Source organism: Ornithorhynchus anatinus, chromosome 2 (assembly GCF_004115215.2).
Source record: "Ornithorhynchus anatinus isolate Pmale09 chromosome 2, mOrnAna1.pri.v4, whole genome shotgun sequence".
NCBI lineage: Eukaryota > Metazoa > Chordata > Mammalia > Monotremata > Ornithorhynchidae > Ornithorhynchus > Ornithorhynchus anatinus.
The window spans coordinates 33022546-33047860 of record NC_041729.1 but is presented as its reverse complement, the minus strand read 5'-3'; the positions used below and the strand labels follow the sequence as shown (position 1 = coordinate 33047860).

Here is a 25315-nt window from a genome sequence, read left to right as displayed (position 1 = left end):
GGCTTGGTGGCCTGACCTTCGGCGGGGGAGCCCCTCCCAGCACCCACCGACCAAGGTGGGGGACGGTCTCCCCGCCGATGTTTCTCACACGGCGAGGTTGTACCGCCAAATCCGGCGGGGGTCGGACTGCAGTCTGGGAGGAACGAGGGGCCGTGGGGAGGGCAACCGGGAAGTTTGGCGAATTCACGTACTTTCTTTTTAAGCCAACAACCAGAAGAGGGTGGCCTCCCCAGCGCCGTCTCCCCTTGCCGAGTGTCTGGAAGGCCCCGGCGGTCGCCGACCCCCACCGGCCCCGGGTTCCTGGCTGCAGCGGCACCAGAAGCAGCTGTTGCAAGCCATCTCCTCCCCTCTCCTGGACGAGATCCTGGGCTACGTGAGAAAGCAGGAGGTGCTCACGGGCGAGGAGGCCGGCAAGGTGTGCCAGGCCACCTCCCTGGCCGGGCAGGTGAAGGCATTGGTCGACTTGCTGGCCGGGAAAGGGACCCAGGGTTCCTGGGCCCTGCAGACCTTCATCGAGAACTCCGACTCCCAGCTCTGTCGCCATCTCGCTGCCTGCACCGCCGGAGACTGTACCAGGGGTGTCTGTGGAGGTGAGTGCGGAGTCTGAGGGGTCGGAAGCTCCGGTAACCGTCATCGTCAATGATGGTATTTTTTAAGCACTTCCTGCATGCAGAGCACTGTAAGTACTTTGGAGAGGACAGTGCGACAGAGTTGGTAGACGCGTTCCCGATGGCCAACTCAGTGATCAAGTGGGAGCTCCTTGAGGACGGGGATCGTTTCTGCTTGCTCTGTGGCTCAGTCCCGCGCTCTGCTCAGAATAAACGCTCATTAAATACCGTTGATTGAGTGCTGGAGGGTGTGATGACCTTGGAGGATGGCAGGAAGGACAGCCAGTCAATCAACGGTATTTATTGAATGCTTATTGTGTGCAGAGCACCGTGCTAGGAGCTTGGGAGAATACAATAGAGTTGGTAGACACGAGAGAGAACCAGTTCAGAATTGCTGATGGAAAGGAGGGTTCAGGGTGACCTGACGGTAGAAAACAAGTTCTACCAATCTCCCTCTTCCGTCCATCCCTGTTCGAGACCCCTCCCAGCCGGCTCTCTCCCAGCTCCTCCTGTTCCCGGAGGTGACGTCTCTGGCCGCCACCCTCCTCCACCCTAACCTCCTGCCTCACCGGGCGCTTTGCAGCGTGACAGCGGATAGAGTACGGGCCTGGGAGTCGGAACGACCTGGGTTCTAATCCCGGCTCTGCCACGTGTCTGTTGTGTGACCTTGGACAAGTCACTTCACCTCTCTGGGCCTCAGTTACCTTATCTGTTGAATGGGGATTAAGACTGTAAGGCCCATTTGGGGCAGAGATTGTGACCAATCTGATTATCTTGTATCTATCCCAGTGCTTAGAATAGTGCTAGGTTCATAATAAGCACTTGAATACCATTATTTATTATTATTAAATTGTCAGGCAGCTTTCACCTCTTTGACACTAAGAGGGTGAAGGCTAAGACCACAGTCAAGGCAAGCTACCTGTGGGGCTTCCTCTATACGCCCCTCTGCAGTTTGAATAATAATAATAATAACTGTGGTATCTGTAAGCTGTTCCTATGGGCCAGGCAGTTTACTAAGCACAAGGGTGGATAAAAGCGTATCGGGTTGGACAGAGTCCTTGTCCCACGTGGGGCTCATAGTCTCAATCCCCATTTTAGACATGAGGGAACTGAGGCCCAGAGAAGCGAAGCGTCTTGCCCAAGGTCACGCAGCATATGAGTGGTAGAGCAGAGATTAGAACCCATGACTCTCTGATTTCCAGGCCCCTGCTCTATCCACTGGGGCCACGCTGCTCGTTTCCAGGCCCACGTTCCCAACTGCCCCCGACCCAGGTACCGACCGCGGAGGCGGCCCCGACGGCTCCTTCAGCCTCGGCTCCGCCCACCCCCCCGCCCGACTTAGACTCTTGCTTCTCTGGCTGCAGATCCTACGATGCAGAGGCACCTGGAGTTCCTCCGCAAAAGGTTCGGGTCGGGCCCAGACCCGACTCTGTCTGCATCCCAGAGGCTGACCAAACTGCTGCTGGTGGAGGGCTTGACCGACCTCCAGCAGAAAGACCACGATTTCGTGCAGATAGAGGCCACCCGAGGTGGGCGTCAGGCCTCCAAGAACATCGCCTTGGAGCGGCTCTTCTCGCCCCTGTCCAAGGTCTCCATCCCGCCCCGGGTCTCGGTGACGGTCGGCGTGGCCGGCATCGGCAAGAGCGCCGTGGTCAAGCTGTACGTCGGCCTTTGGCTCCAGGGGGAGGTGGGCCAGGACATCAAGTGGGTGCTGCCCCTGAGCTTCCAAGAGCTGAACGCCCTGGACAAGCTGTCGGCCGATAGGCTCGTCCGCCTGGCCTCCGCGAACGCGAGCGAGGCCGCCCACTGCGGTTTGGCCCGCGTCCTGCTGATCCTGGACGGCCTGGACGAGTTCAAGACCCCCCTGGATTTTTCCAACGCCGTGGCGTGCACCGATCCCAAAAAGGAGATCCCGGTGGACGGCCTGGTCACCAACATCATCCGGGGGAACCTCTTGCCGGAGGCGTCCGTCTGGGTGACCTCCCGCCCCACGGCGGCCGGCCAGATCCCGGGGGGCCTGGTGGACCGGATGACGGAGATCCGGGGCTTCGATAAGGCCGAGATGGAAGACTATCTGAATCGCCTGTTCCCGGAGAGCCCGGACCTCGCCGTCCGGGTCCTGAGGCAGGTCGGGGCCAATCCGGCCCTGTACTTACTGTGCACGGTCCCCTCCTTCTGCCGGCTCTGCGGCGTGGTCCTGGGCTGCCTGCTCAAGGGCCGGCCCGACCGCCAGCTCCCCGAGGCCTCGTTCCCCAAGTCCCTGTCGGAGCTGTACGCCTCCTACTTCAAGATGGCGCTGTGCGGGGACTGGCCGGACCGGCCGAAGGAGAGCCTCCGGACGGAGCAGGCCGCCAGCGGCAAGAAACTGCTGGGGGCCCTGGGCCGGCTGGCCTTCTTCGGCTTGGTCAAGAAGAGATACGTCTTCTCTGAGCCGGACCTCAAGGCCCACGGCGTGGAGCTCTCGCTGCTGCAGGCTAACCCCCGCCACTGCCTCTTCCTCAAGGAGGAGGCCCAGGGCTCCGTCCACTACTACTTCGCCCACCTGTCTCTGCAGGAGTTCGCGGCCGCCGCCTACTACTACGGCGCGGCCAAGCGGGCTCTCTTCGACCTCTTCTCCGATAACGGCATGTCCTGGTTCAAACTGGGCTTCCTCACCCACTACAGGAACGCCCTTCAGAGAGCGCTGCAGGCGGAGGACGGGCGGCTGGACGTTTTCCTGCGCTTCCTGTCCGGCCTGCTCTCCCCGCGGGTCAACCGGCTCCTGGCCGGCTGGCTGCTGGTCAAGGACGAGCACGACGGTCACCGGGGCCCCGTCAGGGACCTCCTCCAGGACTGCCTCCGCCCCATGGCCAACGTCTCCTCCCGCATGGTCAACATCGTGCGCTGCCTGCAGGAGCTCCAGTGCCCGGAGCTGGCCCAGAGCGTGGAGGAGGCCATGGCGAGCGAGAGCCTGGCCGGGAAGCTGACCCCTCTCCACCGCTCGGCCCTGGCCTACGTGCTGCAGGTTTCGGAGGCGTGCGCCGACGAGACCAACCTCTCCAGGTGCCTCAGCCACGGCGATCTCGAGAGCCTCCTGGCTCAGATTCTCTACTGCCGGAACCTCAGGTGGGGCTGACTTTTTTTTTAATTTTATGGTATCTGTTAAGCGCTTACTATGTGCCGGGCCCTGGTCTAAGCCCTGGGGTACATAGAAGCTAACCCATTCGGACGCAATCCGCGTCCCACGTGGGGCTCAGTCTTCATCTCCGTTTTAGGGAGGCAGTGTGGCGTATTGGATACAGCACGGGCCTGGGAGTCAGAAGGTCAGGGGTTCTAATCCCAGCTCTGTCACTTGTCTGCCGCGTGATCTTGGGCAAATCACTTCACTTCTCTGTGCCTCAGGCATCTCGTCTGTAAAATGGGAATCGAGGCTGTGTGCCCCACATGGGACACGGACTGTGTCCAATAAATGAAAATTCAACCCGATTTACTTGTATCCATCCCAGTGCTTAGTAGAGTGCCTGATGCATAGTGAGTGCTTAACAAATGCCACTGTTGTTATCATTATTATTATAATTTTACGGATAAAGTAAATGAAACCCGGAGAAGTTAAGTGACTTGCCCCAGGTCATACGGTAGGCAGGTGGTGGAGCTGGGATTAGAACCCAAGGCCTTCTGACTCCCAGGCCCGTGCTCAAGCCACTAGGCTACGCTGCTTTCGGGCTGGCTTGCACGGAGAGAGCTGCATCTCCCTCCTCCCTTTGGGGGGTTGGGGTTAAAGGGAGGAGGCAGGGGAGGCTCGCTGCTTCCTTCCCCACTTGGAGCCAGATGTGTGTGTTTCTGCTTGGTGGTGTCGAGGAAGCCGGCGAGAAGGGGATTGGGCTGCGGGTGGTTCCCGCTACGGGCCTTCTGGGAGGCCCTAGGTCTGGAGCAGCATCCCTGGGCCTGACTGGGCCTGGATCCGCCTTGACTCGGTGGCACTTAGCCTGAGAATTCTCTTTGCGCCTCAGAAGAACACCCCAGGCTTCTTAGATCAAGGGTCTCCTTTCAGGCCCATCCCAGGGGTCACCCCTGGGAAATGTGCCCCATTCCAAGGGGAGCGCCAAGGATGGGGGATCTGAGGATGGGGTGGTCCGGGAAGGGCGATCCACTCCCCCAAGGACCCCAACCACTATCGACCATGCTGGTGACCTGGGTTACCGGAATGTCACTGGACCCTACCTGGAGGGAGTAGTCCAGGCTGGAGAATCTGGAAATAGGGAGTCATTTCCTCCTCCAAGCCTCCCCTTCCCCAGCTTCTAATCCATAACCAAGTTTTCTCCCCTCCCGGTGAAATGAGCCGTCTGCTCTGCTTGACTAGGATGGACAGCAACCAGTTCCAGGACAGTGTGATGGAACTCCTGGCGAGCGTGCTCAGTGGGAAGGACTGTCTGATTGAGAAGCTCAGGTGATGACCAGGGATTGGTTGATGAGGTCAAGGGTCCGCTGGGGGAGAGAAGGGTCGGTTGGGGTCCATCCCCTCAAAAACCATAGGACCAAGACTTCGATAGATTTTGGAAATGCCTCGGGTGGCTCCCTCTGGCTCCCGGGCCCCCATCCCATTCATTCCAGCTTCACCGTCCCCTCCCCTACTCTGCACATCCCTGCCCCACGCTGGGGCCGTCACCCTACCCAATCGGTGAAATCTCTGGGGTGGGGACCCCACCCACATCTCCCCACAGGTAGCCGGTGGTGGAGGGAGCACCCAGTTGTCCCCTGGGAATTTGGACGGTCCCAGTCTTCCTGGAGTTTCTCAGCTCTATCCCACCATACCAGGCAGTGATTCCTGCCCCATCCCCCGGTATCCCTCTGCCTGTACGGCCCTCCCTATCTATAACCTGGGATAGAGGGAACACCTCTCACCCCTGGCTGAGAGAGATGCTGCCTCCACAGCTCCTGTGGAAGCAGCGTGGCTCAGTGGAAAGAGCCTGGGCTTTGGAGTCAGAGGTCATGAGTTCGACTCCCAGCTCTGCCACTTGTCAGCTGTGTGACTGTGGGCAAGTCACTTAACTTCTCTGTGCCTCAGTTACCTCATCTGTAAAATGGGGATTAACTGTGAGCCTCATGTGGGACAACCTGATTACCCTGTATCTACCCCAGCGCTTAGAACAGTGCTCTGCACATAGTAAGCGCTTAACAAATACCAACATTATTATTATTATTAGCTCATCTCCTAGCCAGTGCTTCCCTTAATAATGCTAATAATAATATTTGTTAAGGGCTTCTTATGTGCCAAGCACAGGGGTAGATAAAATACAGTGTGATGCAGTTTCTGTCTCCTCGGGGTGCACGGCCTAAGGGAGAGGGAGAACAGATATTTTATACCTGTTTTTTGAAATGAGGAAACTGAGGCACAGGGCAGTTGTGATAAGCCCAAGGTTCGCACAGAGGCAAATGGCAGAGCCGGGATTAGAAAGCAGGTCTCCTGGCCTGTGCTCTTCCCACTGGGCCACACTGCTCCCTGGCTGCTCAGCTCTCTGCTTCTATATCTTCACCTCTTCCCTTCTAGAGCCATTCTCCACCCTTTGCTCTGAAGGAGACTGGGCTGTTTCTCCCCTTCCAGTCAATAAATAACTGGTACCCATTGAGCTCTTACTGTGTGCAGGACACTATACTAAGAGCTTGAGAGAGTATAATTAGATAGAGTTGGTCGACATGATCCCTGGCCCCACAGGCTTATGGTACAGCAAATCCTTGCCCAGAGCTTCCCAATCAGTGGGCTTCAGTGCAGTGGAGTGGTTTTATGTGGTCTCAGGTGACCCTTGTTGGGGTTTCCACCAGTTAAAAATTCAAAGTACCCCCCTGGGAGCCCCCACAGGCACAGTGACAATCCCTCCGTACTCCTTTGCGGCATAGGAGAGGGCAGGGCTGGGGCTACTCCTAGGGCCAGCACAGCCAAGTGGAGTCTCACTGGGCTACTTCCAACACTTGGGGTAGCCTGGTCTCCCCCAGCAGGACTTGAGGGGCAGTGGGAAAGTAAGTGGAGATCCAGCTGCCTCTGGGGAAAGGAGTAGGGGCCGCGAAAGTCTGGGACACGTGGATCTTCATTTTATTTCTAAGTGCCTGCAAAAAATGTACTATTAGCATGGATTCTTTTGCATCAGAAACCAGGATTTGCTTTTGAAAGTATTGAAGCCCTGAGGAATTTCTTGTTAATTTTCCCTTTAGGCTCTAAGGGGATGGGTTTTCCTGCTCCTCACTGGAAGGAGGCCCAATACTTGGTCTTGCTCTGAGTCTTAGGGTTCTGGCTTATTGAGGATTCTCACTACCTGCTCCTCCCCCTTCACCACACTAGGGTTTCTTAGGCTGTCACCCTTCCCATAGGGCCATAGTTTGCTCTCATCCCTGTTCTGTTGATTCCCCATCTGGGGATACTAGAAGTCAGGATGATGTGGCTGGTCAAGGCAGCTCACACCTGCGAAAAGGACAAGGTGGGAAGAGGAGGCTACAGTGAAGTGGTTGCCTACAGGGGATACACAAACACACACACACACACACACACACACACGCACAAATAATGATTTCTCTTTTCTTCCCTGGGCAGCCTGGCAGAGAACGAGATTAGCAACAAAGGGGCCAAAGCTCTGGCCAGATCTCTCATGGTCAACAGAAGTCTGACTACACTAGAGTAAGTGGGATGCTTTTCTTCTCAGAGATCAATCTTCTGGATTCCCTCTTCCCAGAGTCCCACACTGCAAGTGATGGTCCATTCCCACCTTTGAACTGGTGGGTTTCCTGGTAAAGATGTATGACCACGATGAGGGTCTTTGCAAGGGCCTATACGACCACAATGGCACCTGTTAGGCCAGATGCGTGTTGTCATGGGCTGGGCCAGATTAACATGGGGAAATTACAATGGGAGCGGGACTCAGGGAGCTGAGGCCAGGTGGTGCAGCCCCTCCCAGGTTTCCCCAGTGTTGGGTCCGTGGACAGCAGCATGGGACCTCCAGGAGGGGTTCTTATCCCTCTCCACTCTCCCCCAGACCCCTGTAGCCTCCTCCCTGGAACAACCCCAACTTCCACCCTGAGCTCCCTGTAGTGGTAAGCTTGTTGTGGGCAGGGAATGCATCTCTTTATTGCTATATGATACTCTCCCAAGCGCTTAGTGCAGTGTTCTACACATAGTAAGCACTCAATAAATACAATTGAATGAATAAGAGTGCAATATAGTAATATGACAGGTACATTCCCTGACCACAGTGAGCTTACAGCTAGAGGGGGAGACAGACATATAAATAAATAAAATTACAGATATGTATATAAGTGCTGTGGGGATGGGAGGGGGGAAGAATAAAGGGAGCAAGTCACGGCGATACAGAAGGGAGTGAGAGGAGAAGAAAGGAGGGCTTAGGGAAGGCCTCTTGGAGAAAATGTCTTCATTAAGGCTTTGAAGGGATAGGGGAGTAATTGTCTGTCAGATATGAAGAGGGAGGGCATTATAGGCCAGAGGCAGGTTGTGGGCAAGAGGTCAGTGGCGAGGTAGATGTGATGAAGGTAGAAAACGAGATGGAGGTAGAGTGTCGCCACCTTCTCCTCACGTCCCATGTGGCACCGGGCTTGAAGTGACGGTCGGAAAGCGGCCACGTGTGTAGTCCCCCATCAGCCGGGTGGGCGGTGAGGCGGAGGCCCTTGCTGAATTGGGCTGAGCCGGAAGGGCACCACACAGTGCCGCCTGCTCACCTCATGGCACTGCCTCCATCTCTTCCCCTTTCCCAAGAAGTTCCTCTTGGGAATGTGGCACAGGCACCCTCGCTTCCACCCAGAGCTGCTCTAGCTCTGCTTTGGGAGCCGAGGGCCCTGCGGCCTCCACCCTGGATAAGGGGAAGCGGGCCCTGCCTGGCTGTGGCGGAAACACACACTCCCTCCACACCCACCTTGAGCTGGAGCCACGCGGGGTCAGGCTGGCGGGGAACTTTCCCCGCTCGACTAACTGCGACCAGCCACAGCCCGTGGAGAGTGAGCGCCGCTCGTAGTTCGGTCATTTATTCGGTATTTCTTGAGCGCTTACTGTATGCAGAGCACTGTACTAAGCGCTTGGGATAGTACAATATAACAATAAACAGACGTATTCCCTGCTGGGTGCCAAACTTCTAGTCTTCCCATCCTCTGGATCTGAACTTCAGGAATGCCCAACCCCGTGTTCTAGGGGAGCAGATTGTCTTTCTGGAAGGATCTTAAAGAAACCCATGTGGAAACTGGGTCCCCCCGGGACATGGGAGATTCCACAGGGAGGTTGGGAAGAAGATGGGGACCTGTGGTCTGCCCTCACCTGCTCCCCAGAACTGAGCTGGGCCCGCTGAGCACAGCACCGGGACGGCCCGAGGCCGGCAAAGGGTGAGATCAGAACCGGGGACAGACTGGAACAGATGCTGTCATCAGTGGTTTTCTGAGCTTGTTGGACATAGATTTGAAGGAAGAAAGGTGCTGGGTAAGGGCCTTCAATAATAATGATATTAAGTTCTTAACTCTTTATTAAGTGCTAGGGTAGATACAAGGAACAGTCCTCTGTTCCACGTGGGGTTCACACTCTGAGGAGGGAGAATGGGTATTCAATTCCCACTTTCCAGATGAGGAAACGGAGGCCCAGAGAAGTTAAATGACTTGTCCAAGGTCATACATTAGGCAAGCGGCGGAGTCAGGATTAGAACTCAAGTCCCCCGGAATCCTGGTTCTGCGCTCTTTCTGCTAGGACCCACTTGCCGGCTTCCGCTCGGCGAACGGGATCACCCGCTCATTGTCCTTTCCCTTCCAGCCTCCGTGGTAACTCCATCGGGCCTCAAGGAGCCAAAGCCCTGGCGGATGCTCTGAAGATTAACCGCGTCCTGATGTCTCTGAAGTACGTGGCCTAGGTTTTGGGCCCCTGCTTTCACTGCCTATTGGTTTGCACCCTAGCCCCACCCGGAAGCCCCCCTCCAAAACGGGGTGGAAAGAGAGGGAGGGAGTCAGGATAAGGCCAAGGTGATGGACTTCAGAGATGCGGAGGATGGTGGTTGTGACCGTTTTTGCAACCACATGCAAAACTGGATTAACGAGGGCTTGCTTTCTGGCTTTTGACTTATTTCCCTTTGGGCATGAGTACCCATAATAATAATAATAATAATAATAATAATAATTATGGTATTTATTAAACGCTTACTATGTACCAAGCACTGTTCTAAGTGTTGGGATAGATACAAGGTAATCAGGTTGGACACAGTCCCTGTCCCACTCTTCATCCCCATTGTACAGATGAGGTAACTGAGGCACAGAGAAGTGAAGGGACTTACCCAAGGTCACACAGCAGACAAGTAACGGAGCCGGGATTAGAACCCATGACCTCTGACTCCCAAGCCCGTGCTCTTGCCACTAGGCCATGCTGCTTTCGGCCTGCCGTCCTGGGCCTCCTGACTCAGGCCTGAGCCAGCTGTCATCAGTCCCCTCTCACTCAAGTTAACACTGATCTAAGCAGCTCTGCCCTGGGCAGAAAACCACCCCAGCCCTACTTACGACTTGCACAGCATCCCTGAATCCCAGCCCGGGGCTCTCTGATCCCCAGGCCAATCTCCCCGGCAGCTATCACCCGTGACTCTCCTCTCGCTTCTCGCCGCAGCCTCCAGAACAACAAGATAAAGGATGACGGCGCCAAGGCCTTAGCTCATGTCCTTTCTACTAATAACACGCTCTCCGTTCTCCAGTAAGTGTGGGGCCGTCCCTCCCTCCATCCTAAGGGAATCAGTCCGCCCCACGCGCGATTCCAGGTTTCCATGGGGTCTCCTGGCTGGGCTGCGGTTTAGGGGTCCGGTTGAGATTGAAGCCTAGGTTGCTCTCTCCTCTTTCCCCCACCCCCCTGGCAGAGCCCAGCCATTCTTTTTCTGGACTGAGCCAGTCCACCTGTGGAACGTGGGAACTGGGGGGTCCTGAACATTACAGCAAGGGAGAAGAGATGGAGGTGGTGGAGGGAATGGGGGCGGGACCTGCATTTCTGAGTAGTAGATTTTGCCTACTGTATATGGTCAGTAAAATGTAGCTAAAATCTAGGGTTTCTTTATGGTACTTGTTAAGCACTTTCTATGTGCTAGGCGTTGTACTAAGTGCTGGGATAGATACAAGATGATCAGGTTGGACACAGACCCTGTCTCATGTGGAGCTCACAGTCTAATTCTGCGGGAGGAGGATTTAATCCCCATTTTATAGATGAGGTTATTGAGGCCCAGAGAAGTCAAGTGACTTCCCAGAGTCCCACAGCGGACAAGTGGCAGAGCCGGGAGAAGAATCCAGGTTCACTGACTCTCATCCCCTGCTCCCTTTTCCAGACTCTGCCGGTCCTCCCCAAAACACAACCCAAACTGCTTCCCCTCCACTTTCCAAGTCCTACCCCACCCTCTGTGAGAAGGAACATTTTGGATAATAATAATAATGGTATTTGTTAAGCGCTATGTGCCAGGCACTGTACTAAGCACTGGAGTGGGTACAAGCAAATGGAGTGGGCTCACAGTGTCAATCCCCATTTTACAGATGAGGTAACTGAGGCCCCGAGAAGTGAAGCGTCTTGCCCACGGGCACACGGCAGACAAGGGATCAGAACCCATGACCTTCTGACTCCCAGGCCCGGCTCTATCTACTACGCCATGCGTTTGCTTGGGGATCCAAGTCCATCCCCCTTTTCCACCTGGGCTGCAGCCCTGATGTGCCGAAGGCCTGGCGGGTGAGGCAGGAAACTAAAAGCAAGGTTCCTCCTCCTGACTGCAAGGCTTAGGCTGCTCAGTGCTCTGGCTAACTCTGTCTCCTTTCCAGCTTGCAGAAGAACTCCATCGGGCCCATAGGAGCCAAGACGTTAGCCAGTGCCCTGAAGCAGAACCGGACTCTGAAAAAGCTCATGTAAGGTTTGACGAGACATTCCCCTTCCCGCGGAGAGCCTTCGGGTCTGGGAGGGGAGTCTGGTCGAGGGGCCGGGGGATGCTGGGCGGTTTTGCGGGCGCCGACCCCCGGGATGCATTGTCGTTAATCAGTGGTATCTATCGAGCGTTTACTATGTGCACAGCACTGTACAAATTGTCATATTGTACTCTCCCAAGAGTTAGTATGGTGTTTTGCAAACAGTAAATGCATAATAAATACTACTGAATGAATGAATCAATGAATATAACCGGAGTAGATATGTTCCCCGCCCATAACAAGCTTACAGTTTAGAGTGGGAGACAGACATTAATAAGAATTAATAAGTAATTTATAATTCATGATTTAAAGATTAATAATAATAATAATGTTGGTATTTGTTAAGCGCTTACTATGTGCAGAGCACTGTTCTAAGTGCTGGGGTAAACACAGGGGAATCAGGTTGTCCCACGTGGGGCACACAGTCTTAATCCCCATTTTACAGATGAGGTAACTGAGGCATAGAGAAGTTAAGTGACTCGCCCACAGTCACACAGCTGACAAGTGGCAGAGCTGGGATAAGTGCTGTGGGGGCAGGGGTGGGGCGAATATCAAATGTCCTAAGGTCGCAGAACCAAGGGCATAGATGAACTGTAGGGAGAGTGAGCTGAGGAAAAGAGAGCTTAAACAGGGAAGGTTTTGGGAGATGTGATCTTAGTAATGCTTTGAAGGTAGGGAGAGTGGTGGTCTGGTCTATGTGGAGGGGGAGGGAGTTCCAGGCTAATGGGAAGAAGTGGGAAAGTGGTCGGCGGCGAGATAGATGAGATGGGGGCACAGTGAGTAAGCTGGTGCTAGAGGAGTGGAGTTGTGGGTTGAGCTGTAGTAGGAGATCCAGTGAGGTGAGGTAGGATGGGGCGAGTTGACTGAGTGCTTTAAATTCCATCTGGTGTGGAACTGAGCAAGTGTCACTCTCTTCTTCGTCCTCTAGCTCCTCCTCAAAGTCGAGTAAAAAACCATTCCCAGACTTTATCGGTTGTCTCATTTCCCTTTCATGAACTGGTCCGGCCCATCACCGTCCTCCTCCTCCTCCTCCTCCTCCTCCTCCTCCTGAAAGGCTCCTAGTGAGTGTCTTTCCCTTACTGACTGTCCCCGCCATAAGGCTGACCATTCCCAGGGGTGATGACTCACAAAGATCCTGAGAGGAAATCCAAGGAGAATCCCCGGCACTGCCGCTCTCCTCCCTCTGCTTCTTGAGTCTTGGGGTTTGTGGGTGGAGGGGAACCGGCAAGGAGTGGGTGCCTGGAACCTCAGCCCTGCCCAGCTGCTGTTCACTTGATGGCGACTGTTGTCTGCAGGTTCTCCGGCAACGGATGTGGAAATGAGGGGTCGGAAGCCCTGGCGGAGGCCCTGAAACTGAACCAAGGCCTCATCACCCTGGAGTAAGTAGACTAGACTCCTGTCTTGCTTCACACCCTCCTCACCCCCAGGGCTTGACAGACAGGGCTAGGAATAGCCCCTCTTGCCCTGATGCTCCCTTTCTCAGCTGTTTCCTCCTCCTCTTCTTCCCCCTTTACCTTTAACCCTTCCCCATCACCTCTTCCACCTCTCTGCCTTTTCCTTCCCTGCACCTGTAGACTACAACCATCATGAAGCGGGCCTGTTGGGGCTCTTGCAGGGCCTGAATGTATTCAGACCTCTGAAACCTCTATCATCACTTGGTGACTGGGACCACCCTGGTCCTCGCGGACTCTCGCGCGAGAACTGGCGAGGGCAGAGGAGCTATGACTTCTCACGACCAAGTCAGCCAGGCACAGATTAGGACGGAGTAGAGCCTTCGGGTTTGGCTAGGAGGTCAAGGATCACCTCAAAGAGAGCAGCCTCGGTGGGGTGAATGGGTTGAAAGCCTGATGGAAGTGGATCGAGTAGAGAGTCGGTGGAGAGGAAGTGAAGGCGGTGAGTGTAAACAACCGATATCGGGAGTTTGGATAAGAACGGGAGCTGGGAGATGGGACGGGAGTTGGAAGGAGGTGTGGGGTCAAGAGGGGGGTTGGGCTGGTTGGAAGGCAGAAGGGAAAGAGCCAAAGGAGCGAGAAGTAGGAGAGAGAAGTGAGATAAGTCAAGGCAAGTATTTCTAGGAAGGGAGAGGGGACTGGGTCGGTGGATTTAGAGACAAACAGCAGGAAAGGAAAAAGACGAGGAAGAGGCAGTATCGATGAGGAATCCTTGAGAAGTTGATCAGCTTGCCTTTTGCCACGATACCTCTGTCCCATTAAAGGGAGGAGGATCAGTGGAGAGAAAGAATGTATCTGGATAGGGTATGCCGATGTCCGTTTCTGGACAGTGGGTCAGGAGAACCATTTCTGGATCACAGTGGCCATTTTTGAAGCCTTTCCTTTCTGACCGCCCCCGTGGAGACAGTGCTGATTGTGGGGATGGGGGGTACGGTAGGGGACCTGGGATGGGAGTCTGGGTCCCTGGAGCTGCAGCTGTTTCTCTCCAGGGGGTTGGAGGCGGCGGTGGTGGGACCGAGCCAACTTCCCCCAGACTTTCTGCATTTGGGCTCGGGGACCACTTGTGCTCGTTGCCCCCTGATGGAGTGCTTTTCCTCCTTGCCCTGGTGTTTAGCCTGCAGAGCAACTCCATCAGTAACGCTGGGATCCTGGCCCTGACCCAAGCCCTCTGCTCTAACAAGACTCTGATCAACCTGAAGTAAGTCCTCATTCCCCCCTCACCCTCACTGTCCTCACTTCCCACGTCTGTTCGGGGCTTGCTGTCTACCAGTGCTTGGCTCAGAGTAAGCGCTTAACGAATACCATCATTATTATCTGACGATATCGCACTTGCCTCCCGGAGGGCTCTGAGCCCAGGTCGACCTGCAAGAGCCTCGATATCTAGACGTACGCAGGAAGAACAGGTCTTCCGCATGCAAAGGGGTGGAACGAATTCCCGTGGATTAGAAATGAGGCTTGGACTGCTCTTACGCTCCTTCTTCCTATGGCTTCTTTGGGTTCCCTTGACCCACTGGAATGGAACACACTTAGGAGGGAACTGTAATAGAGCAACGGAAATGGTGAAATCATCATAATGATGGAGTTTATTAAGTAATAATAATAATGTTGGTATTTGTTCAGCGCTTACTATGTGCAGAGCACTGTTCTAAGATCTGGGTAGATACAGGGTAATCACGTTGTCCCACATGAGGCTCACAGTCTTAATCTCCATTTTACAGATGAGGTAACAGGCACAGAGAAGTGAAGTGACTTGCCCACAGTCACACAGCTGACAAGTGGCAGAGCCACAGGACTCGAACCCGTGACTTCTGACTCCCAAGTCCAGGCTCTTTCCACTGAGCCATGCTGTTTCTCTTACTTTCTATGTACTAGAGCACTGTGCTCTGTGCTGGAATAGATCCAAAACAACCAGACAGTAATTACAGTATTTGTTGAGCACTTTCTAGTCTCTAGATTGTAAGCTCGTTGTGGGCAGGGACTGTATTTGTAGTGTCATACTCTCCCAAACGCTTAATGCAGTGCTCTGCACATCGTCCATACTTGATAAATACCATTGATGATGATAGTATATGTCAAGCACTGTACTAAGGATTGGGTTAATCAAGTTGGACACAGTCCCTGTCCCACATGGTGCTCACAGTCTAAGTAGGAGGGATATTTAATCCCCATTTTACAGATGAAGAAACTGTGACACAGGAAAATCAAGTGACTTTCACAAGGACACACTACAGGCAAGTGGCCGAGCCGGGATTAGAACCCAGGTGCCCTGACTCATAGGCCCATGCTTGTTCCATTAAGTCGTGCTGCTTTCCATTATGTATTCTGAGAAATATTTGAGCCATCTCTGGGCTCATTCCCCAAGGGAGTGTGGATGGCTAAAGACCCAGAGATTCCAAAGGGCTCCTAGATTTGGGTTGGCTCTGTCCTCTAGACTGTAAGCTCTTTAAAGGCGGGGAACGTGTCTGGTAATTCTGTTGTATTGTACTCTCCCAAGAGCTTAGTGCAGTGTTCCGCATAAAGTAAATGCTCAATAAATATCTTTGAGTGAATAACGGCAGAGAGGCTAATCACAAAACATGTCTGTGATTTTATTTGTATTGATATCTGTTTCCCCCACTCCAGACTGTGAGCTCATTGGGGGCAGGAAATGTCACTGTTTATTGTTGTATTGTACTTTGTATTGAGCAGTAAGTGCTCAATAAATATGATTCAAATGAATGAATGAAAACAGACAAGCATAAAAAGCTGCCCTCTGAGCCATTCTCATTATGACCTCCTCCCCCTTCCCCCAACAGCCTCCCATCCACTCCACATGCACAGCCCTTCTCCCCTCTCCAACAAAATGTCTTTTATTGGACTGCTGGACATTTGACTCTCTGACAGTTTGTTCCATTCACTTTATGTTGTGTTGCCACGAGTGGAAACAAGCTCTATCTGTGCAATTACTAACTGGTTGTTCCTTCCTCCTTCTCTGAGAATGGAAGTAGGTGGAGGATGTCGGGGGAGGACCAGGAGTTGGTTGAGATCACCCAGGGAGTTTTGCTGAGATTTGACCCTTTTGTAGTTCAGTCCGGGGAGGGTGTCCAAAAAAGGAAAAAAAAAACCCCAGAGATGTGGGTGCTTTTTTTTCTTCTTGCGTTTAATAGGAGCTCTTGCCTGGGGGTTGAGCCGGAGGGACTGTGCAGAGAAGGCTTCTACTTTCTGAGTGTGATGTGGCCTACTGGAAAGAGAATGGGCTTGGGAGTCAGAGGTCATGGGTTCTAATCCCAGCTCCGCCACTTGTCAGCTGTGTGACTTTGGACAAGTCACTTCACTTCTCTGTGCCTCAGTTACCTCATCTGTAAAATGGGGATTATTCATTCATTCAATAGTATTTATTGAGCGCTTACTATGTGCAGAGCACTGTACTAAGCGCTTGGAATGAACAAGTCGGTAACAGATAGAGACAGTCCCTGCCGTTTGACGGGCTCACGGTCTAACTGGGGGAGACGGACAGACAAGAACGATGGCAATAAATAGAGTCAAGGGGAAGAACATCTCGTAAAAACAATGGCAACTAAATAGAATCAAGGCGATGTACATTTCATTAACAAAATACAGTGAGCCCCACGTGGGACAACCTGATTGCCCTATATCTACCTCAACGCTTAGAACAGTGCTTGGCACATAGTAAGCGCTTAACAAATACCATTAGCATTATTATAAAGAGATTGGAAGTCATCGATTTCAAGGGAAGAGCAGGCCAGTGAGGTGGAGCCTTAGCAACGTTTCCAGGCTGGTCAAAAGGCCGGTAGACCTGGAGATCTGGAGAAACCTCCCTGCTGCTCTCAGCTTGGGTCTGCCCCTTCCCTCCCCAATTCCCAGGCAGAGAGAGGGATCCCTTTTTGCCTACTGGAGCCTGAGGGAAGGAGTAGCCTCTGAAATCCTGACATTCCCAGTGGACAGTGGGGACTCCTCTCTCAAATGGGCCCGATTTGTTTCCCAAATGTGGTCTTCTCTCCTCAGCCTCCGGGAAAACTCCATCGGTTCAGAGGGGGCACGTGAGATCGCCAACGCACTCCGCGCCAACCGGACCCTGAAGGACCTGGAGTGAGTCTCGGGGGAGGCGGGGCAGGGGTTGGGGAGGTCAAGGTAGGGCTGTCTGTCCCAGTGTCTGCTGGCTCTCTCCTCTTCTCCCGGGGTGTTTCCTCGGGGGAATCCGAGGCCCGAGTTCTAGCTGGAGATTCAGAAAAGGAGATGAGATGAGGCAGAGGAAAGAAAGGACTACTTGGCTGCAGGGAGAGGAAAATGGCAGAAAGGTCTCCCTTCGGACATCTGCGTCTGCCTGTCCGGGGAGGTAGGGGATCGCGGCCTGGGGGAAATGGGCTACCTCTGCAGCGAAGTGATGTAGGGGAAATTGGTTAACAGTGAACTGTGTCACTGAGGCAGAGGCTGGGCTCGCTTTCTTTCCGTAGGAGCTCCGGGAACAGTTTCCCCAGTAGGCGGGGAAATGGACCCCATGTCCTCTCGAGAGCCCTTTCAGCCCCTGGAAACTGCCGGCCATGGGAGGGACCAAAGGGTAGAGAGGGAGGCGGAGGGGAGTCCTCAGGTCTAGAGTGTTGGTGAGACGTCCGTTCCCAGGACAGGACTGGGCCTCGGGCTGCCCCTCTCACCACTTGTGCCTTCTCTCCTAGCTTGGCAGCAAACCTTCTCCGCGAGGAAGGAGCCCAAGCTCTTGCCGTAGCAGTGAAAGAGAACCAGACTCTCACTTCCCTTCAGTAAGGCCTTCCTCCTCCCCCTTCTTCTGCATTCCCTTGCCCTAGCTCCTCCTATTCAGCAGCGGGGAGTTTTCCTACCCTCTCTCCCTACCCCCGCCAAACCTCTCCTTCACAGCTATCCTAACTGGGGGCAGAAGGGAGGAGAGGAGGTCTCCGTCCCGATGAAACACGGGATCAGAAAGTGTTCCCCTTCCCCTGTCCGCTCGGGGAGTCCGGTTCTTTGGGTCCGGTTCTGGGTGTCCCTCTGCCTATTTAAGCCCCGTCCTCACTTTTGCCCCCGGTCTGGGGTCTCTCTTAGCCTTCAGTGGAATTTCATCCAGTCGTCTGCTACCAAGGCCCTGGCCCAAGCACTACAATTCAACAGGAGTCTGACCAGCTTATAGTAAGTGTCTGCCCCGTCCCTGACTCTGGCGGCTTGGAGCCGGAGGCTTAGTGAACCTGGGTGTGTTGTTGGGGGGAATGGGGGCGGCCAGGATGGGGCTTTGGGGGACATCTGTTTACCCGTTGGTGTGTGCCCACACTGGAAATTCCTCAGTATTCATTCAATAGGATTTATTGAGCGCTTACTATGGGCAGAGCACTGTACTAAGCGCTTGGAACGTACAATTCGGCAACAGAGACAATCCCTGCCCAATGACGGGCTCACGGTCTAATCGGTCACAGTCTAATCAATAGACCTATAGGGCAAAGGGCTTGGAAGGGCAAAAGCCCAAAGCCAAAGGTAATGAAATCCCCTCCAGCTTCCATATTGTTTTTGTCTGTCTCCCCCGATTAGACTGTAAGCCCGTCGATGGGCAGGGGCCGTCTCTATCTGTTGCCGATTTGTACATTCCAAGCGCTTAGTACAGTGCTCTGCACATAGTAAGCGCCCAATAAATACTATTGAATGAATCTGCTCTTGCTCCCCTTGCTCTTCTGGAGCTGTTGGGGCTGGTCCACCCCAGGAAGGTCCAGCAGTGGGTTCTTCCAGGCATACCCAGTCAGGATTGTGGGAATGGCCACCAGGTAGGAGGGAAGAGGCAGCCCAGAGCCGGGAGGCCTGACTGACTCTGTCTCAGTTTGCAGGAGAACGAGATCGGGGATGAAGGAGCGGCTGCGCTGGCCGGGGCGCTGAAGGTGAACGGCATCCTTTTGGCCCTCTAGTAAGTGTCCCGCCTGCTCCCCTGAGCCGGCAGGGGTCGGCCTGGGGGGGCCTGGGATGGGGCAGCTCTGGAAGCGTGCGCTAATGGAAAGAGCACGGGCCTGGGAAGCAGAAAGTCATGGGTTCTAATCCTGCCTCTGCCACTTGTCCGTTGTGTGACCTTGGGGAAGCCACTTTACTTCTCTGCGCCACAGTTACCTCACCTGTAAAAGGGGGATCGAGACTGTGAGCCCCACGTGGGACAGGGACTGTGTCCAACCCAATTTGCTTGTGTCCACACCAGAGCTTAGTACAGTGCCTGGCATATAGTAAGCGCTTAGCAAATAGGATAATAATAGTAACAATATTTGTGGTATTTGTTAAGTGCTTCCTGTGTGCCAGGCACTGTACTAAGCGCCGGGGTGGATACGAGCAAATCGGATTGGACACAGTACCTGGTCCCACGTGGTCCCAGTCTCGGTCTCCATTTTACAGATGAGGTAACTGAGGCACAGAGAAGGGAAGTGATTTGCCCAAAGTCACACAGCAGCTGAGTGGTGGAGCGGAGACTAGAACCCACGACCTTCTGACTCCCAGGGCTGAGCTCTATCGAGTACACCATGCTGCTTCTCTGGCTTCTAATTCTGGCTCCACCACTTAACAGCTCGGTAACCTTAGGTAAATCACTTCACTTCTCTGTGCCTCCGTTTTCTCATCTGTAAAATGGGGGCTCCATATCTGTTCTCCCGCCTCCGTAGCCCTTGAGCCCCATGTAGGACAGGGACTGTGTCCAACCCGGTGATCTTGAATCTACCCCGCTGCTTAGTACAGTGCTTGTCGGAGAAGCAGCGTGGATCAGTGGCAAGAGCCCGGGCTTGGGAGTCAGAGGTCATGGGTTTGAATTCCGGCTCTCCCACTTGTCAGCTGTGTGACTGTGGGCAAGTCACTTCACTTCTCTGTGCCTCAGTTACCTCATCTGTAAAATGGGGATTAACTGTGAGCCTCACGTGGGACAACCTGATGACCCTGAATCTACCCCAGGCTTAGAACAGTGCTCTGCATATAGTAAGCGCTTAACAAATACCAACATTATTATTATTATCACATAGTAAGTGCTTAACAAATATTATTATTATTATTGTTATCATTATTGTTGTTATTGAGCCCACCATCCAGAGAGCTCAGGATCTAGTGAAGCATCTAGGGGAATCTCCTGCTGCCCAGCCCCTAGACTCACAAGGGGAGGTAGAGCGGATGGGGTGGGAGGGAGGGGAACAAGGCTTCTCCCTGGGCTGTCTCTCCTGCACTAGGTGCTGGGAAGACAGGTGGGAGGGGAGAATCCAAGAAAGGAAAAAAAAATCTCCAAATGAAATCTCGAAGTGAGAGAACAACTTGTCATTTCCCACATGATGCATTCTCTGACCTCAGGCTGAGGGAGCCGAGCCGGGAGACCCCCCCAGCCTGAGCCTCACTTTCAGGGAAACGTAACCGGTCGATCGCGTTGACTGAGAGCTTACCATGTGTAGAGCACTGTACTAAGTGCTTGGGAGAGTACAGTACAACAGAATTGGTAGACACATTCCCTGCCTGCGACGAGCTCCAAAGGGAAGGGGGGTAGGTCAATCTGTTAATGGAAGGGGAGGCAGAGTGAAGGTGGAGGAGGTGGGGAGAAGGGGGAGGAGGTGTCTTGGGCTTCTTGGGCCACTGCTGAACAACTGTGGCTCAGATTTAGCAAGGGCTACTGTGCGCTACGCCCTAGTCTACGATGAACGAAGAGGAGTATCCACTGCGTTGGAAGCTCCTCGAGGGCAGGGATCTTGTCAACTAACTCTAGTGCACTCTCCCAAATATTCATTACAGTGCTCGGCATGCAGTAACTGCTCAATAAATTCCATTGATTTGCTTGATTTTTAAAAAAATGCTATTTTTTAACACTAAGTGCCAGGCACTCTAGTGAGTGCTGGGGTAGATGCAAGAGAATCGGGTTGGACACAGTCCATGTCCCACATAGGGCTCACAGTCTTAATCGTCATTTCACAGATGAGGTAACTGGAGGCCCAGAGAAGTAAAGTGACTTGTCTAAGGCCACACAGCAGACAAGTGGCAGAACCAGGATAAGAACCCAGGTCCCCCTGACTCCCAAGCCCTTGCCTGGGATTTGAAAATAATTGATTTGAAAATACAAAAGTTCTTTAGGGTGGGGGGAAAAGGGAGGGCCCACCTGTCTTCGGTGCCCTAAATCAGTCGATCTCTCTCTTGCAGCCTCCAGATGACTTCTATCAGGGTGATGGGGGCCCAGGCCCTCGGGGAGGCTTTGATGGTGAACAAGACCTTGGAGATCCTGGAGTGAGTTCCCCTTCTGAGCCGTGATAGCCAATTTGCACATTCTTTGGCCCATGAGGCATGTTTCCTTAGAATAATTGCCTCCCTGGATAATGGAGGCAGTTAGCGATATCCAGTCCGTTATTTTGGCTTGCAGTGTCCCGACTGGTTCTCAGGGGAGGCGTGTCCCCTTTGGCATGAGAGACAGGGGGCCGGGAAGCTCATCCCCCGACTCGGGGCCTCCGGGACGCCGTCCTGGGCCAGTCCCTTCCCCTCTCTGACGTTGCCTTTGCTCTCCCATTTCCCAACAGCCTCAGAGGGAACGCCATCGGGTTGGCGGGGGCCAAGGCCATGGCCAGTGCCCTGAAGGTGAACGCCAGCCTCCGGCTCCTCAAGTGAGTGACTGCTCCTCTCTGCTCCGGGGTGGAAGGCGGCTGGGAAAGCCGCCGCTCCGTGGGAGCTGGGTGGGGAATATGTCTGTTTTATTGTACTCTCCCAAACGCTCAGTACAGTGATCTGCACATAGTAAGTGCTCAATAAATACAACTGACTGGCTGACTCCTCCGGGTCAGCCCAAGAGAATCCAGCCCATTGATGCTGTGGCTTTGAGCCTCCTCCCAAGGCAAAATGAATCCTAGGTTGCCTGATCAAACGGTGGTATTTGTTGAGCGCTTATTATGTGCAGAACACTGCACTAAGCACTTGGTTGTCTGTCTCCTCTCCATCTGTCCCTCTCTCCCCGACCAGTGTTAGGGGCCCAAACCAAGCCCCGAGAAGCCGTGCCCCAGCCACCCAAAGGGTCACCATTAGACTTTTTTGTTCTTATGGTCTTTGTTAAGCGCTTACTCTGTACCAGACGCTGAACTAAGAGCCAGGGTATATTCAAGTCAATCAGGTTGGACACAGTCTATCTTCCATATGGGGCTCACAGTATTAATCCCCATTTAACAGATGAGTGAACTGAGGCCCAGAAAAGTTAAGTGACTTGCCCAAGGTCACACAGAAGAAAAGTTGTAGGCCCCGGATTAGAACTGAGGTCCTTCTGATTGCCAGGCTCGTGCTCTATCCAGTAGACCACGCTGCTTCAGATGGTTTCGATGATGATGATAATTGTGATATTTACCCAGTTCTTATTCTATGCCAAGCACTGTGGTAAGCGCTGAGATAGATATACTGCCATTACATCAGACACAGACCCTGTCCCACAAGGGGGTTACAGTCAAATCAGAACTCATCTTCCCACCCAAAGCCCGTTCTCCCTGTCACTTTCCCATCACTGTAGACACCACCAACACCCTCCTGTCTCACAAGCCCGTAACCTTGGAATTATCCTTGACTCATCTCTCTCATCCGATCTGTCACCAAATCCTGTTAGCTTTACCTTCCCGACATCTCCGTGCTCCTCCCTTTCCTCTCCATCCAAACTGCTTCTACACTGATTCATTCATTCATTCAATAGTATTTATTGAGCGCTTACTATGTGCAGAGCACTGTACTAAGCGCTTGGAATGTACAAATCGGCAATAGATAGAGACAGTCCCTGCCCATTGACGGATTTACAGTCTAATTGGGGGAGACAGACAAAAACAATAGCAATAAATAGAACCAAGGGGATGTACATCTCATTAAAACAATAGCAATAAATAGAATCAAGGTGATGTACATCTCATTAACAAAATAAATAAGGTAATAAAAAATATATACAAATGAGTGGACAAGCAGAGTGCTGAGGGGAGGGAAAGGGATGGGGGAGGAGCAGAGGGAAAGGGGGGAAAAGGGGGCTTAGCTAAGGGGAGGTGAAGGCGGGGGTAGAGGGGCAGCAGAGGGATCCAAGTACTTATCCTATCCTGCTCTGATTATTGCATCACCCTCCTCATTGACCCTCCTGCCTCTTATCTCTCCCTACATCAGTCCACACTTCACTTTTCTGCCCCATTTTTCTGAAAAAAAAAACAACCCAAACTTTCAATTCAGGCTTTCCCCACTCCTCCAGTGGGTGCATCCACCTCCGCATCAAACAGTGGAACCCCTTACCACTGGTTTTTAAAGCACTTAATCAGCTGGCCCCCTCTTACATTTACCTGGCTGATCTATTACCCCCCAGCCTGCACACTTCACTCATCTAACTCCAGCCAACTCACTTTACCTCAGTCTCGTCTATCTTGCCACCATCCCCTCATCCATGTCCCACCTCGGGCCTGGAACCTCCTTCCCCTTCATATCTGACCCACCACCACTTTCCCTTCCTTCAAAGCCTTATTAATCACACCTCCTCCAAGAGGCCTTCCCCGACCAAACCCTTCTTTCCCCTACTCTTCCTTCTTTGCCTCCTATGCACTTGGATCTAATTCTTAAGCACTTGATATTCACCCCATCCTCAGCCCCACAGCATTTATGTAAATAATCGTAATTTATTTTAAAATCTGTCTTCCCCTCTACGCTACCAGCTCCTAGAGGGCAGGGAACGTGTCTGCCAACTGTTATATCGTACCCTCCCAAGGGCTTTGTACAATGCTTTGCACACAGTAATGCTCAATAGATACAATTGATTGATTGATTGCCGGATTTCTCTTCTGCCCCAGTCTTCAGGAGAACACTCTGGGGATGGATGGAGCGCTCTGCATCTCGGCCGCGCTGTCTGGCAACCACGGGCTCAAGCATATCAAGTACGTGATGACCGGATGAATACTGTGAACCTAGTGATCAATAATGCCGGGGGCTTTTATTTTGACCTTGGAACAGGGGCAGGGGCAGGACCCTGAGCCAAAGGGCCCATTTCCCCAGATGAAAAGCCATTTAAACAGTCGGAGCAAGGGCGAGTGGGGAATAGACAGGCTAGTCCGACAGCTGCTGTGGTTGACTTGCCTGGGAGACCGACGAGGTTTGAGTCACCTCTCTGAGCACAGAAAGGCAGTGCGTGTCCCAACCCAAACTCTCCGTGTTCCTCGCCCGCCCCGTGATGCCAAAATGGTTCCAGGCCTAGAGGAAGGCCCGCTGAGAGATGGGATATCGGCGGATGAGGATCTCCTGATGTTGGGCGCTAAAGGGAGCGGGGGTGGTCCCGTGGGTAAATCCCTTTTTATGTACACAATGTACATATCCATAATATATTCCTGTCTATCTCCCCCTCTAGACTATAAGCAGGGAACGTGTCCACCAACTCTGCTTCATTGTGCCCTCCCAAGCACTTAGTACAGTGTTCTGCAAACTCTAGACTGTAAACTCACTGTGGGCAGGGAATGTGTCTATTATATTGTATTTTCCCAAGCGCTTAGTACAGTGCTCTGCACACAGTAAATGCTCGATAAGTACGATTTACAGACAGTAAGTGCTCATTAAATATGATCAATCGATTGATAAGAAGGACAGGTGTCTCCCACCTGATTAGGTTGTTGTAGGATGGAATCTTGGAGAGCAGTGTGGCTTCCAGAAAGCTGAGGTTCTGGTCTTAGATTTTCCTGGGGGTTGGGTCTGTTCTCTCTGCCTTCCTTCTCCCCTACCCTTTCTCCTCTCCTCTGGGATCATCCCCCTGCTTCCCTACCTTGTCATCCCATCTCACAAGCAATCTGGCATAATGATCACAACTGTGGTATTTGGGAAGTGCTGATTATGTACCCACCACTCCACCAAATGGTGAAGTAGATATATAATACGGACCCAGCCCTTAGGCCTTTTTTCAGATCCTGCCTAAACGTACTCCCCTCTTTCCAGCCTCCAGGGAAACAGCATCGGAGAAAACGGTGCCAAGGTGATCTCCTCGGCCATCAAAAACAATGCCCCAAGTTGCGTTGTTGAAATCTGAGGTCTGAATTTGGATGGAAAGTGGCATGGACAGAGCAAGGCCAAAGGCAGGAGCCCGAGCCGGGGAGTCTTCACGCGGGACCGCCGGTGACCGCCTGTGTCCGCTGAGGGACCAGAGCGTGAGCGAGCCCCGGGCAGGTGGAAAGGAAAGGCGCCTTCAGTCTCGGAGGGAGGCTTTCTTTGGCTTGCCGTGGAGTGGCCAGCGCTGGCACAGGTGAGGCGGGTACGCCGGGCCAAGGTGAAACCTAGCGGATAAGGCACGGGCCTGGGAGTCAGACCACCTGGGTTCTAATCCCGCCTCCACCAGGTGCCTGCTGGGTGACA

General features: G+C 53.3%; 1 protein-coding gene across 1 annotated transcript in view; it reads left to right on the top strand.

The window, feature by feature from the left end:
- Positions 1–25315, top strand: part of NLRC3 (NLR family CARD domain containing 3) — a 42680-nt gene extending 17365 nt beyond the window's left edge. The window contains exons 3-19 of the mRNA XM_029050465.2: positions 204–590; positions 1973–3713; positions 4948–5034; positions 7171–7254; positions 9379–9462; positions 10216–10299; positions 11400–11483; positions 12836–12919; positions 14106–14189; positions 16997–17080; positions 17665–17748; positions 18047–18130; positions 18807–18890; positions 21131–21214; positions 21502–21585; positions 23773–23856; positions 24902–25315. Of these exons, the coding sequence (XP_028906298.1) occupies positions 204–590; positions 1973–3713; positions 4948–5034; positions 7171–7254; positions 9379–9462; positions 10216–10299; positions 11400–11483; positions 12836–12919; positions 14106–14189; positions 16997–17080; positions 17665–17748; positions 18047–18130; positions 18807–18890; positions 21131–21214; positions 21502–21585; positions 23773–23856; positions 24902–24992 (3398 nt within the window). The 3' untranslated portion in view covers positions 24993–25315. The remainder of the gene's footprint in view (positions 1–203; positions 591–1972; positions 3714–4947; positions 5035–7170; positions 7255–9378; positions 9463–10215; positions 10300–11399; positions 11484–12835; positions 12920–14105; positions 14190–16996; positions 17081–17664; positions 17749–18046; positions 18131–18806; positions 18891–21130; positions 21215–21501; positions 21586–23772; positions 23857–24901) is intronic.